Source organism: Sinohyriopsis cumingii, unplaced genomic scaffold (assembly GCF_028554795.1).
Source record: "Sinohyriopsis cumingii isolate HCF-2022 unplaced genomic scaffold, ASM2855479v2 utg002017l, whole genome shotgun sequence".
NCBI classification, from domain to species: Eukaryota; Metazoa; Mollusca; class Bivalvia; order Unionida; family Unionidae; genus Sinohyriopsis; species Sinohyriopsis cumingii.
This window is the reverse complement of record NW_028316105.1, coordinates 2,026,702-2,043,550: the sequence shown is the minus strand read 5'-3', so window position 1 is coordinate 2,043,550 and position 16,849 is coordinate 2,026,702. Positions and strand designations below refer to the sequence as shown.

The 16,849-nt window shown below is 36.0% G+C and overlaps 1 protein-coding gene across 1 annotated transcript in view; it reads right to left on the bottom strand.

Annotated features, from left to right (window-relative positions):
* LOC149771248 (uncharacterized) overlaps positions 1–16,849 on the bottom strand; it is a 173,390-nt gene that overhangs the window by 96,282 nt on the left and 60,259 nt on the right. Inside the window, exon 7 of the mRNA XM_089948690.1 lies at positions 7,066–7,641. Coding sequence (XP_089804816.1) covers positions 7,066–7,641 — 576 coding nt within the window. The remainder of the gene's footprint in view (positions 1–7,065; positions 7,642–16,849) is intronic.

Here is a 16,849-nt window from a genome sequence, read left to right as displayed (position 1 = left end):
GTGCAGATTTGATTATTTCCTGTTCTGTTAAGAGATAGCATATCGTATGACAAGCAGAATTTTTATCCTCACTTTTGCGGATTTTCAACACTAAATAGATATTTGCAGGATGCAAAGGCAAATTGGGGCATTTTGCGGGACTAATACACAATATGTGGAACAGTAGGCATGTCTGATGGGGAATAAATAGAAGAGATATGACACCTAATAGATATGATGGAGTGATAGATATTATGAATGGACATCTACATCAAGAAACCATGTACCTAAACGGTAGTGTAGAACTTGGAGAGGTAGACAGAACTTTAGAGCATATACATCAAAGATAAACAGTAGTTTGCAAAATGACGTGATTAAAATATTATATGGCACTGGTCTTGCCTCACCCTGAAGTCAGACAATAGACCTAACGCATCAGACATGGTGGAGAATTGGGGTAGCTGACTTTTTAGCTCATGTGGAACTGAGGGAAAAAATGGCTTCGGGGAAAGATCAAGGGAGAGACCAATATTCAGTTGTGCAGAGATTGGGATTAAGTGACAATGTGGCTGGTTACACTGGTCAACAGTGAAATCATTACTGACTTGAAAAGGCCCTAATCTGTAGTATTTTGGTGTGCCGAACACGAATATAACCGTGAAAAATTTGTATTGGCTCTCGTTTTGAAGATATTCATATACCTCATTTTCTATGTTTCACTGTGTAAATTTCTCCAGTAGGACTGCAGCAACATCCGGAATAATGATGTAACATTGCATAATACCATCATGCTCACATCATCCACAGTTGATTGCATCATTTTCTGATGCAATGCAATACTAATGCCATGCGGCTGCTGAAGTAAGTTGACGTCAGCAGTGTACTATACATGTGTAGGCCTATTATACTAATGCCAGGCGGCTGCTGAAGTTGACGTAAGCAGTGTACTATATAAAGCCCAATCAGATAGGTTCAGCATTTAAAATATTTTAGACGTTGTGCGAGACAGTTCAAGCCACTGTTACATAAAACTTATTATTTTATCCATTTACGTACAATAAAGAACAGCAATGCCTCGAAAGTGTGTTAATACCGCGGACAATTTTTGCTATATTTGTGGGGAAGTGACATTTGCCAACCAGAAGAAAAGTATCAATTCTCAAGTGAAGAAGGCATATCATCTTTACTTCGGATGCAAGGTTGGTGACCAAGACAAGCCTTGGGCTCCGCATATATGCTGTGCTACATGTACAACACAGCTTTCACAGTGGCTGAATTGCAAAAGGTCATCAATGCCGTTTGCAGTCCCAATGGTGTGGAGAGAGCCAAGCAACCACCTAAATGACTGTTACTTCTGCTTGGTTCCTCCTCTTTCCGGCGGAATAACGAAGCGAAAGAAGTCGAGAATAGTCTACCCAAACATTCCGTCTGCATTGAGACCAGTTCCACATGGTGAGGGACTTCCTATTCCAGAACCTCCAGCAGAATATTCTCTTGATTCATCTGACGAAGACAAAGGTGAGTCGACCTGTTCTTCTCCTGGTCCATCAGCATGCAGTGATCCAGATTTTCACTGTGGTGCATCATCAACCCCACACAGAATAACACAGGAAGAACTAAATGACCTGATTCATGATTTGGACTTATCAAAGAACAAGGCAGAATTGCTAGGATCAAGACTCCAACAATGGAATCTTCTAGAAGAAGATGTCACAATTACTGCATATCGAAAGCGCCACCAGCAATTGGAGCCTTTCTTCAGAAAGGAAAGTAATCTGATATTCTGTTCCGATATTGAGGGCCTCATGAATGCTTTAAAAATCACTCATGACCCCCAAGAATGGAGACTATTTGTGGACTCTTCGAAACTGAGTCTCAAGGCTGTGCTTTTGCACAATGGAAACATTCTTCCATCTATTCCAGTAGCGTATGCTGTCCACATGAAAGAGACATACGATAACTTAAGGCAGCTACTGAATTCCATTGAGTATAACAAGTACAGCTGGCACCCCTGTGGTGATTTGAAGGTAGTTGCCCTTTTAATGGGACTGCAGCAAGGATATACAAAATACATGTGTTTCTTATGTGAGTGGGATAGCCGAGCAAGGGAAATGCACTACATGAGGAAGGAATGGACTCACAGGCAGAATGTAGCCATTGGAGAGAAGAATATCCAACACCCAGCTCTGGTTGAGGCTCAGAAAATCTTGCTACCACCCCTTCACATCAAACTAGGTTTGATGAAGAACTTCGTGAAAGCCATTGACCGGACTTTGCCAGCATTCCGATACCTGCATGAAAAATTCCCTCGACTCAGCGAAGCAAAGATTAAAGAGGGAGTTTTTGTGGGTCCTCAGATTCGAGAGCTTTTCAAAGATGACCCGTTCAACAACTTGCTGGAAGGTGACGCGAAACAAGCATGGAATGCTTTTCGCCTAGTTTCTACAAACTTCCTCGGAAATGTTAGGGCAGAAAACTATAAGGAACTAGTAGAAGACATGTTGATGAAGTATAAGAAACTTGGCTGCAATATGTCTCTAAAGATTCACTTCCTTCATTCCCATTTGGATTTCTTTCCTAGCAACTGTGGTATTGTTAGTGATGAACACGGCGAACGTTTTCATCAAGATATCGCAACAATGGAACAAAGATACCAGGGAAAATGGTCCACTACAATGCTGGCTGACTACTGCTGGACACTCCTCAGAGATGCTCCCGAACAGCTGTACAAGAGACAGGCGAAGAAGTCTAAGATGTAGTCAATGACTTGATTTTTTATAGGTAGGCTATTACAGTTGACCTTTTACTATTGGAATGTATTTCGTTATGTAAACATTAATTTCTTGCAGATTACAAAAAAACTAGAGCCAATTTTGCAATTTGACTGTCATATTCGTGTTCAGCACATAAAAATTGATAAGAATTGACTAATTTTATTTCAGTAACATGACTTTTGGAAAAAGTTAGTTCAATGTGAAAGGACCTGGAAAAATAACATCAAAAATCTTTGACCTTACAATAAATGGACTTGATCCACATATCCTATCATTCGTCTTGGCCAAGGAGGACAAAACACTGGAGGAAGTATCAAAAAAAGAATGACTTATTTGGTGGTGGCAGTAAATTCATAAAAGGAAATCTCAAACTTAAAAACTAGAAATTCAAGAACTGAATCCCAAAATAACATTCTTGATGCCATACAGAAGGAAAGGGCAACAAGGAGGCCAAAACTGGAGTTTACAGGAACAAAAACACACCCGTGCTACAAAGGTGTTTACCACCATAAAGCAACAGATGGTGTATTCCAAAATGCAAGGTGCTTCAAATACAACACATTGGGGCATATCAAGGCTGCATGTCATTCTACATGATACATACCATCAAAGTAAAATAAAGATATGGGTATGAGCATATACCAGGGCCTCTTACATAAATACCACAGGGATAGAAATTTTTCTAAGGTTGGAGAAAATGTAAGGCAGGAAGGTAAAGGAAATACTGCATATAATAGTAACTTAGTAGAAGCATGATAAATATTAGAACAGGTATAAAAGTATTTCAGGCTTGAATAGTTACTAGTAAATGACAGGTAATACTGTATATACTGGAATGTCACTTAGACTTGATAAAAAAAATACAAGTAATTGAAAACCTCAGTTACTCAGTCATATTCAACACAGATTTCTTACAAAACCAAAATGCAAAGATAGATTATACAAATAACTGCATAGATATGCAGGGTGTATATCTGTGGTAGGAATACCACAATTAGTGGAAGAAGTTTGTCCAGAAGTTGTACTTGGTGAACTCCCTGACACACTGTATGTAACTGCATAACAGATGTTCACCACAGTAGTGCAGGTAGGGAATCCTGGCAGTGTTATCAGTGGTTTAAATCAACTCGCTGTTGCTAAAATAAACTTGACAGATGGAACCCTCCCAGCATCACAGTAAGTATTGGGTCCAGGATGCTGATCATAAATATATCAGTATAGCAATGACCTAGGAATTAATCTACCCAATTCTGACCTAGCTAAGTTTAAATAACAAAATTAACAAATGCTTTTATGTAATAATAGAGATGCTTGTGCCCAAGACTTGTCTAATGAGAGAGTTTCATATCTATAAAACTCTGAAGGAGAAAAGAAAATGAATGTTCAAACCGTATAATCAATAAAGGAGGGAACAACCACCTAATTACATGCATGGGGGATCAGAAACAAAACAACACAAAAGAAAGAGACCCACACTATTGTCTATTTTGCTTTCTAAGTCTTCATTGATTAGAAAATGTCAAACAAAAAGCTTGTAGGTGTGACTATAGATAATAGTTTATTATGGAATGACCATATTGATAAGCTTTGTAAAACAATGTCCTCCAAAACTGCCCAACTCAGCAGAATCAAGAAATATTTACCTATGGAAACTTGAAATCTATACTACAAGTCATATTTTCTTATAACTATTAATTATTGTTCAAATGTACGGGAAAACTGTACTAAATCTGAGCTTGGCGGGATTTATAAACTTCAGAAACAAGTAGCACACATAATTTTAGATGCATCTATTGATCATCCCTCAAAGGCATTATTTACAGAACTCAAATGGTTCACAATATATGACAGGATAGATTTTCAAGAGGCAGTTATTTTATATAAATGTCTACATGTAACTGCACCAGAGTATCTTCACGACTTATTCAGGCCTTTTTCAACACAATACCAGTTGAGATCAATATCAGATGGAAACCTTCCAGCACCAAAACCAACAGAGCAATTTAAAAAGAGCTTCCAATACTATGGTACAGTTCTGTAGAACAAGCTTCTACTACACGTAAAATCTGCTGAAAATGTTAGAGTATTTAGGAAGAGATATCATGAGCATGGATGTGCATCTAAGAGATAATGGAATTTAGTATTTTAATGCTAAACATGTTAAAATAAACAGTAATTATTGATATCTTCATATAATGTGCATTGTTATACTCTCCTTAAGAGGGCCTCATGGGAGAATAGTCCTTGACAAATGAGTCACCCTCTATAACTAAAGCATTATTGTTATTAATATTATTATTTTTATTTTTATTATTATTATTATTATTATTATAATTATCTATGAGGCCAGTTTAATGCAATTCATTAGCCAATTCTTGTCAAATTGTTAAAATTAGTGCCAGTTCAAGGAAAGTGGGTGTGGCATTATATATATAGAGAGAGAGAGAGAAAGAGAGAGAGATACACTATAATAGTTAGAACAAGATAGATATTTCAGATATGAAATGGTAACTTAACAAAACAACTTCATTATAGGACTTACAAAATATAGTTGGAAAAAGAAACAGAAATATAAAAGACTGGGAATTAAGAGAAGAGATAGGATGCCTAATATATATAATGGAGTGATAGATATTATGAGTGGACAACTACATCAAGAAACCATGTAGGTAAATTGAAGTGTAGAACTGGGAGAGTAGGACAGAACTTTAGAGTGTGTATATCACATACAGACAGTAGTTTGCGAAAGGACTTAGTGTTTCAAATATTATTACACTGATCTCCCGTCACCCAGAAGTCAGACGACACAACGCGTCAGACCGTTATCGTACTGGCTCACGCAGTGACCCTTACCATCCTTCCTCTGGCAGAAAGAAGTGGTGGTGTTTATGAATGACCCCAATTTCCAGGTTTAACAAATTTAAAGCTAATCAGTTTTATTTGTATTGATACACTTATTAATCTAGACTTTTAATTCAAATTATCCAATGATGTGTGGTTTTGTTATTATCAGTAGCAATGAATGGGTTACCACATGTGTGTGTGCACTTGCAGAAGTTTTCTCTGTGGTTGCTACCCAGAAAAGAAGAGAATTTTCTCTGCCTGGTGCGTAATTCTGCAGACTTCTGTGTGGAGTCTCAAGGAGCTTGTCAGCTTCTGAGCTATAACCTGGTCTAGTTTCCAAAGTATATTTTAAGAGTTCTGTGTGTTCAAACCATGCATGAAAAAAGTCATTTTAATATTTTACTACATAATCTATATAAGGAGTGCAAAATCAGTACATGTAATTTACAACCTTTTTGTGATGTCTAACATCTTTTTAGATTAAATTCTGGACAGGTCTAAAAGTCGGATGCAAAATCTGCATATATAATCTAAACCTATTCGTTCATTTATTTCTATGTTTTAAAACCAGCAATGTTAGAATAGATATTTGCCTATTCAGATAAATTATATGCAAACAATATTTCACATGACATTGTGAGGTCAAATTAAGTGTCCCTTGCAGATTAAATTAAAAAATATTACTTAAATGCAGTTCAATATAAAAAGGAAACAACAGACTAATGATAATAATGGTCTTCATATTTGTTTATTTCTATATGTATTTGTGACTCATTACACTAAATGAAACTTAAATCTGTGTATGAGCTTGAACCCAAAACCCATTTTTATGTATCATTTTATGTGTCAGTATGTATCAGTCTGGACTGCTACCAAGCATCCAATTTTGAAAACCCATATTTAGATATCATGTTCTATCAGACTTATTTCTCCTTAATATGGTAACGATTAGATGGTTTATGTGTATGGCCAAATTATCAAACACTGTTGATTAAACTAAAATATACATGATGACCAATTTTAGATGATGTTGAAACATGTTTCTGGTGAGTAATAGTATTCACTCCAAAACTGCTCCAGCTGTTAAATCTACTGCATACTGCTAACAATGTTCCCATATTCACCAGATCTAGCTTGCTTGTTCATCAGTGACTGTCCATAATCTATTATTGAACCAGGAATCTGACTCATATTGGTGTTCGCTTCTTTAACTCCAAGTCATATTTTCAGCAAGCAAAATTAGTTCCATAATCAATAAATATAATAGACAGTTAGGGTTAAAATATTCATATGGATGAATTTGAATAGATACAATCGGTGATGATATATTGCACCGATACATAGATAAATAATGTTATACCCATAATTTAAATTTTTGTGTTTGTTTTATCATTTTAAAGTATTGCTTGCATTAGAAAAGGTTTCTGATTGTACTCAGACTCCAAGAAGAAAGAATTTAAGAAAATACCTTATTTTGAAACCAGTATTTCAGAAGGGTGTTTGACTCAACAGTTTTATCATCATGGAAACGGCACGTCAACTCAGAATTGCCCTCTAGATCTTTCACAGAAAGCATACTGTCCAAACAATCACCAATGGAATCAGGGCACTGGCACTGCATGAACAATTCAAAGTTCAAGTTCTGGCTGAGGGTTCCAAGAATGTTTGAAAGACTGTTGTTTATGAATTCTCTGACAGGGATACAAACACTTGCATCCAATGTCTGTTCTTTGGATCCAGCTGCTAGTGAAACTCTTGCAAAAATAACATAGCTCTTGAAATACAGAGTCAGTCTGTGAAGACGGTTGATTTCAAAGACTCCACAACCACAGTAGATCTGATTTGTTCCCTTCTTTGTAAGTATCGGCCATTTTGCAACACAGACAGCAAGAAGCCTATGAAAGATTGGGGATGGTAGAAACTTCCCCTTAAAGACAAAACAAAGGACTGATGATCTCTTCATCTCAGGTTTTACTTTAGGAGAAATTATCTCCCTTGGGGATGTCTGCTGAAGCATACATGGGGCAAGAAAGAAATCTTCTCCCTGAAAATACAAATTAATTAAATTTCTTGAGAAAAAAAAAATACAAATATTTTCCAGAGATAATGAGTCTTTGCTATATAATTTGAATTGTCGATAATATAAACATACGAACAGATTCACAAGGTCTGGATACCAGATAAACAAGCTCCCAATATAAAGCAGATCTGCAAATGGAAAAACCAAAACTTACAAAGGTGCTAAGAATACTTGTACAAACTAATAAATGATCAAGGATTCTCGATATAATGATATGACACAGCAACAGAAATTGACAACAAAACATTTAAATGCAAATGTTGAAAGATCTTTAAATAAACAATATATACACATCTGAAACAAAAACACAGCAAAATATATTTGATAAACTCAGAAAATATATAAAAGGAAACTCAGAAACAGACAAAACAAAGAGATTTATAATTTCAAACATCAGTGTTGTCTATATATAAAACTTAGAATAATAATAATGAACATATAAAATAGAGAAATAATAAAACTTACAATAATAATAATGAACATATAAAATAGAGAAATAAAGAAACCTGACAGGACATACCAAGATGAATGACAGTGGGACACAGAAGCTAATGTTTCTAATCTGACTGAAATATGAAACTCTGAGAATTATGAGCAACATGCTGCAATTAGTTACACCATCATTACATTGAACAGGTTTAATATCAACTGAATTAAAACTGCATTAAACTGCTGCACCATATTTTTAGTCCATGAAAAAGTGGTATCTTCAAAGTAATTAGCTATAAATACTATCTGTAATATGCACATGTACCAATTGATTCTTCCTGTTGTATAAAAACAAACCAGGCTGTAATGAATGGATTCCCTTTAGTTGTAATACTATCGAGAAAATAAATGTAACATGGTCAAATAATCATTCAACAGGTGTACAAGTACTTTATGATGAAACTCAACATAGCAAATAAATTGCTTACTAGCAAATGCTAATAGCATACAATGCTTTGCCTATATAAGGGTACATGCAAAACATTCACAGAGTTTCATGTTTCAATCAGATTATAAATATATTTGAAATTATATATCTCTTTGATTTGTATGTACATAACAAAGTATCATCACTTTAAAATGTAGAAACCCAACTGGAATATTTAATAAAATCACTGTACATTTTATTCAGATCATAGAGAAGACAAGAAGACAATAAATGCATTATCACAAATGGATTCATTTATGCCTGCACTGAATAACCACTTTGTGGAATATATATATATTACTATATGAACATGACATTTCTTGTTTCAACCAGAGTTAAAATTTAACCTTTGAGCTTAGAAATGTGCCCAGCAATTTGTAAGATTGTTATAATAATAAGCAACACAACTGGAGACAATCAGCTTAAATTATGAAATAGTTTTATTTAAATTCAACAAATGAAATGAATTGAATACTTTCATTTGACAGTTCATTATGAAGACTTTACAATAATAAGCCAGCACGTTCTTATGTCACGTGTATAGGTTCAAATTAGCAATAGCACAAGAAAGAGCAAAAACAACAAGCTTTGAAAAATATAATAATTTATTTCCCTGGAAAAAATTATATAAAAATGAAAAAATATGAACTTACGGTTTTTTTATGATCAAATCCAAAAACAATCCAAAATAATCCACGAATAAAATTTTGGAAGCCCTAGTATCAAAATGTTCTACTGATTTTAAGTTCGAGTCCCAACAAAGAATCCAAGATGGAAGACAATGACATATGCTGTAACCTGAAGTGTGTTGAAGTCTACAGTTCCTTGTAGAAACAAGAAATATCACTCTGGTTTTGGAAATCTGAATACAATTTTTATAAGCGCTATCTTTATTCAAGAATCTCACATGAGCACACGTATTTTCCAGGAAAAAAGAATTAATCCTTTTGAATCCAAGTAATCTGAAATAATTTCAAACGACACAACACCTTCCAGTGTAAAGAAAAAGCCCAACTGAGATTATTTCTCTAGAACAAAGAATATATTGTATTCTAAAGTGTAGTTAAAAAAATCCCCAAGATGCGAAATCGAAAAGGGGGTCATGTGATCATGTTTATGACATATGCTTAACATGACCCTGATGAAAATAAATTATTTTACTCTAAGAAATAAAATAAAAAAATTGTATCTTAAACCACATAGTTATGTCATGACCTCGAGGACAACCAATCATTTTAAAATAAAAACAGAACTTATTTACATTGTTGCTCTTGATTTTGAATCAAGGTCAGGCTCTAGGTCAACACCTGGTTTTTACTAAAATCAAACTATTTTCTGGAAAAAGTATCATCTCCAATGAATAAATTTACATTACAATAGCATATAATGAAAAATAACAACAAAAATACTGACAAAACAAACAATTAATTTGAAATAAATATATATTATATCAGATATAATTAAATCAAATATACATAACAATGTTCATATGTAACTCGAACATTATCATTTATTAATGTATATTGTTTTATTAAGTCCTGAGCTTATATGAGACAATTCATGAACTGAAGTGCATCAAGTGATATTCAATATCACTGCATTTCATACATGTAGCTCCAGTTGGGGTTTTGTTTTATTTTGATTTTCCAACACTTCGTGTAAAGAGATCTTGGGGAAGCTAAATGGCATTTAAATTGCAACATAAATAATGCTGAAAAAGAATCTACAAATTTAATAGTCTCAAATATAACATTATTGCCTATATTGTATCTCACAAGTTTTTTATTCGACTAAACTGTCCTTCGGGGAGAAAAAAGCAATGCTGATTTCCATATTATTATCAATGATTATCTGCAATTAACCACTCGCTTAAAGCAAAGTATAATAACTTTGTCGATACAAGAGAGGGGAATATTACTGTTTTAATTCTTTCCAATATTATTGTTCAAGACAATTATCTTTGACCATACTTTTACTTCATCCATGCATGATAGTAAGCAACAACTGTAGGCCAGATTTGGCCTACCTCCCTAAATAAATCCAGTATATACTGACTCCCATCCCCATTAATATCAAAATAAAAACAAACTTGTTATGGGGACAGATTTATCAGTCTACTATGAATATAACAGGACTCTCTTAATCTATCTTAAAACAAAAATATAAATTATCAGCATTAACAGGCAAGACCTAAATAGAATTAGCACCTTCAGAAGCAATCATAATCCATTTAATACAATGTAAAAGAATACACACTGATGCTTCAGTGTTTTCATTAGAACACTGCAGATCGAGACCAGAAATAGATACAGTAGTATGTTATAAACATAGGTCCTGTACAAGACTAGAAATTCAGACCAGTTTTAGTCAAGGGTATCATAGAACTAGAGTGTTAAAAATCACAAACATAAATTAGATGCAAAAGTTAACTTATAGGAAGTTTTAAATGATGCACAAACAATATGACCATGAAATGAGTGAAGATACAAAGTAAGGTTTTCTTAAGATAAAATACTACATAAGAAGAAAATCATACAAAAATGATGAAATACTATGCCTGTCTTACATTACATAATATTAAATATATCTTCTACACTGCATAAAAATGCTAAACTGACAAAATGATAACCAGTGTCGAATACCAAAATTCATTACACTGATAAATTTAAAACTGAATTCAACATTATATGTGAATGGATGCAAGACCATAGAGTGACTTATCAGGCCAGCTAGAGTTACAGAACCAGAAAATCACATTAGTTGTTATGTTAACTGTATTTGTTTGTAAAGGAATTATATAAATCCTTTTATTTATTAAATACATCTACTCGGGTTTCGTTTTTCTTGTGTACAACGATACATTCTACAAATATTTTGAAATAGTGAGTTCGGTTTATCCTATGCCGCATGTGCGAAGTTTATTCAATGGGAAGAACCGAATACTTCCAGCGCACAGACGATGTATTTCGGCATCGTCTGTGTATAAATACCTCACCGTAGGTCAAAATCTTTACAATATGGAATGTCTTGACAATGAGCGGTCTACTTTAAGGACTTGCACATCTTCAGCTGCAGAGGTATGTGAGTTATTAATTTCTTGTGCATAAGTTATAACTATTGTACTACCACGTTTATTTCTGTATATTTTCTAAGTAGCTTCGGCTTACGTAGTATCGTGCAAATATTTTCTATTCTTGTTTGTGACTTAGGAAGAAATTTACATTAGCAATATATAAAGTTGCATTTTTAAGAAACATTTAGTACCATAGGATTTTTGTTGGGCAGTTAGGTTCACATCTTAACTTGTGTAAGGTTTTGTAATTATTGTGCCAATAATGTAATCTGTGTAGCTTACCATATATAACATCATTACGTTTTTATCATATATGCCCGTGTCATGCATAGTGCATGGTGCTAGATGTATTTTCAGTTGACCAGAGTGATCGGAGTCACAGCTGTATAGCTGACCAGAGTGACCAGAGTAATCAGCGATCAGAGTTATCGGAGTGATCGGAGTCGACATGGTACCAGCTGCAGAGCTAACCACAGAAGTTGGCCATAGCAGCTGTGACGCTGAAGCATAGCAGCCTAGTTCTACCTAAACAGTGTTGCTGGTCGAGTAGCAGGCGATCAGGCATTGCTGATCAAGATTGGTGGGCACTGATTGCCTGATTGACCAACCTGGAATACTGACTGCTTGACTGACCAGTGTGACTGGTAGCCAAGTGTGCTGGTGATGGAGTGTGTAACTCAATACTTGTAAGCGGCAACACTTTGCCACTACCACATTGGCCTCTTGTGATGCTAGATTGGTTTTCGTACCTTCCATGTAAGGAAAGATATGGATATTGAACTGACTTTGAAAATAAAAGTCTACTAGATGAATCTAATCCACTGAACGTTTGGATTGACTCAGCATATAAGTTTAATGCAAGCAACCAAATAATACATAATGCACCCTCTGAATATTCTGGATAGAACTCGATAAATTTAACTCACGATCAGTTTAGTTATGACTCAATTACGTGACTGTTTCAGGCATCAAGTGGTGCCAGAAAATTCCTGGGTTTTTCCCAACTTTCATCAATATTTGCGAAATTCCTGGACTTTTCAGAGTCAGGAAAAACATTATCATTTCCCCCCGACTTCCTGGTAGCGTGGGAACCCGGTATATAAAAAAACCATCACATCATATCAGTATTATCCTTATAAAAGTTAACTTTTTGCATACATCTGGAATGGGATACAAACTTGATTTGCCAGTCCTACCAGAAAAAAAATGGCAATTGTATGCACAATTATAGCCTGCATTCCATTTTTCCCTATTTAATGAAAGCAGAGAAAGAAGTATTGCCACTTAATGATATGCACATACATTGTGCCATTATGAACAAACAAAACTTGTTGTATGAGGTAGAAAAGCAGTGCAGATTTGAGCAAACCTAAGATTCCTTAATAGTACACTCTAACTTTCATGGGCTATACTTCGAAAGTGAATTTATTTCATATAGCCTCAAGTTATACTGATAGGTAAGCATGAAAGAGACAGGTGATTTATAATCGTTCATGCCATAATTGTGTTGACCATAAACAATAAAGTGAGAAAGAATATTTTTAGTAAATTGTGTTTCTCCAACAATACACACATGATCACATTATATTATGGATAACAATCCCTGTTACCTCTGAATCCATCCCTCATGAAAGATAAAAAGCATATTTCTGTCTTTACATTACATAGACAAAGGGAAACAACTAATTCATGATGTCAGCATTGCAGGGAAGGTGGGAGGGGTAATTTGTAATGTGATCAGGTAAGTATCATCTGAAAAACATAATTTACACAAAAAAAACTGCTTTGTCCATCAAATACATTATCTGATCGCATTACATTAGGAGAACAGATGAGAAGAGGAAGAAATGCTGAGCATCCTACCTCACACAGTAGGAGCATGATTGCTCTACTACAAGGATGAACTTCTTTTCTTAGTTTAGCAGAAGAAGTTTTATACAAATCCACAGGAGATCCTGTGGGATTCCGAACTTGGTTATTGTCTCAGAATCAAAAGTTTCCCAGGTGAATCCAGCAAGAGTGGAAAGGTCTCATTCAAAGGTTGCATTTCATGAATGGGAAAGTATCACCGTCTGTGCAGCTACCACTAACCTAACAAGATTCAGTTATTTCCTTAGCTTAGCAATGTAGAAAAGGCAGACTGGCCATGCCAGTCGGCTGCTATGTCCCGATTCAAGACTTACATTCAAGGTCAGGCTAATAGCTGAAATTATTTTTAGTGTACCTGACTCGGAAAGAGAGTTCAGATTACAATGATTTAATAACTCTCTTTAGCCAAGCTGCCAGCAACTGTTGTGTCATGTCTTGCATTCTTGCCTTCAGCGATAAGAATTGTCTTTTACAGCGGATGCAGATACCGTCTGTGCATTTCAGATAATAACTGCAAGCTGCAGTTACATAGCGGGTCCTGCACCTTTACATCTCTTAACAGACTGATCAAGAAAAGGGATGAGATGGTTATTGTTCGTTGATTAGTGACAGCAAGCTTTTCTTAGAAAGGAATCTGGCTGTGTCATTGTAATGACTAAATCTTCACAATGGAGCTGCAAGTTGTTCATATCTACAGATATCATATGCAGCTCAGTCACTTTGCATGTTTAAATTAACATTATCATAAATTGCACATCATGCAAAAATATGGTAGCTGCTTCAGTGTGGTGGTAGGGGGATGGTGAGCCAAGCTTAGATGACTTTGAACAGGACAAAACCCAGAACTGATTCCACTGCCAATAATGTGTGTGAGTGTGGTCTGGATGTCAGAATTGGGCTGCAAGTTGGAGATTACCCATTTTGGGCCAAAATCATTTCTTCCATGAAGTCTGAATGTGTCTGAGATCATGTAACAATATTTCTTGATTGTGATGGGGACTAACGTTTTATCTTCAAAGAAAAGAAGAAAGAAGTTTGTTATTGGGCAATGGCTACTGGCAGTGGTCTGCATTCATTGACATGACATCAGTCACTGACAACACATGATTTCCGCTTGGTTTGATCCTCTCCAAGGTTGATACTCCAAACTCCTATTCAACCAGAACATCCCTGAAATGTGCATGGAGTGAAGGGGTTTCCATGGAAATGGGTGGATTATTGGCAATCTTGACTGCTTAAGTGGAGTGGTGGTCACTATGACGTGTCTAGGTAAGTCTGTCACTAAATTGAGCAGAATGTAGATGCAGGATGCTTCTTCGCAGTGAAGCACATTTCATCACACTGAAACAATCAGAGCTACTGCAGTCTGTACCCATCATTTTGTCATTGGTTTCATAATTAAAACCGATGGAGGGAAGGTATGTGCCCACATTGCCTCCCATCTGATTAAAAGTGCATGAATGGACCATGCTTCTGTGATCATGGTAAAATGAAAAAGAAATGTCAAGCAATGGATGGCCCCAAAAGGCACAGACCTGATGGAAGTTTCCTGGAGGGATAATTTTAAATGAAACAGTTGTCCACCTTTATCACTGAGCTGGCCAGGGATGTGTCAGACTTTGAATATTATCTGGGAGTACCCATGAAGATATTCCCTACCAGTAGGCATGGGTATGATGAATACCTCTTCACACCCCCACGCACCCACTGAGGAATGTCACAGTCAGCAAGCTGTCCAGCATTTTCTATGTTTCACCAATGTGACTGGTTTGAAAAGCCTTCTTTAAAGTAATCCACATGCCACTAGCCATCACAGGTCCAGTAGTAAACTTGCATAGTAATGGGTAAACAGCTGCATTGAGTAAGTCAAGGAGCCGTAACAAACTTCCTCATGTTAACAATGTCTTGCTGATGCTTTCTCCAGAGCATGAGTTATACCTTCAATGTATTTGGGCAAGTTGTTGTTGTTGTTGTTGTTGTGGGGTTTAATGCCATTTTTCAGCACACGATAGGCTATGCATGGCGGCCATTATTAATGGTGGAGGAAGAACCCTAGAAAACCCCGGGAAGAACCACCGACCCACGAGAAGCTACTGGCAAGCTTTCTCACATTCCCACATTAGCCGAATTCTGGACTTGAACCCATGCAGACAGAGATGAGATGGCAATGATCCATAATGGAGAGCACTTTAGACCACTTGGCCACTATTTGGGCAAGTTAGTATGTGCAAAGAGTTCCATATCTAGATGGACAAAATGCTGAGAAGGGAAAAACTCCAACTTCTCTACGTTTAGTATCCACTCTGAACTGTAACTAAGAGAAACAATGTTGCCCATGATGTGAAACAAAAACCATACTTACCCAATGGTTCTGTAGTGTCATCCAGGAACAACACATTCTCTGGAAAATGTCCTGAATTGGCATGGCTTAGCCTAAGTTCCTATTCAACGTTTTGGTTCATGCTTTCTTCAATGCTTGAAAGATTCATTTGATGCATCAGGGAAGACAAAACCAAGTTGACACATGTTTATGGTTCCACACAAGGAAGGACCAAAATGTTCTAAAAGGTCAAGGGCTGACTTCTCTACACTGATTATCCACCACACACGTAGGGAAGCAATGTTGTTCATGTCATGAAGGAAACACCAAACTTACCAAATACATTTGTGTCATACAGAAATTTCACCATCTCTGATGGATATTTTCAACAATTAGTGAAGACCCAAGGACTTAGGTTTGTGCCATATGAATAGAAATCTGGAAGTATGTGTCCATCAAGACTGGTATGTTCTCACTGCATCTCTATCACATACCTCAGTTGACATTTGACTTTGGAATCAGAAATGTTCTGGAGAAGAAGTTTTGTTTGTGATGTTGTCATACTAGCTACATCACTCTTTAGAAACAGACTAACTATATTGTCACGTGTAATAAAAACATTCCCCTCTACTGAGTAGCTAAGAAGATCCTTCATGAAGGTAAGAAGATGAAAGTGGAGGCTTTTGGATAATCAAATCAAGGGGCCAACTGACATGGTTTGGGATCGGCTATCATTTTGCAAGAATGATTTGTCCATTTCTAACAAAAAGGGAGTGGTCTGGTGCTTCACCCAGGCATGTGAGAGTGTCGTGAGAATCAACACAGCAAATTCTCTGGCAACTATTGTCACTTCACTTTTCAATTCCCTAGGATGGTAGTGCAAGGATAGGAGATTGCACTTGAACTTAAAGTGCACCTCTTGTGCCTCTGACTTTCTCACCTACTCTGATGCCCGCACATAAGTGTAGAACTGAAAGGGAAGAAGTGTACAGAA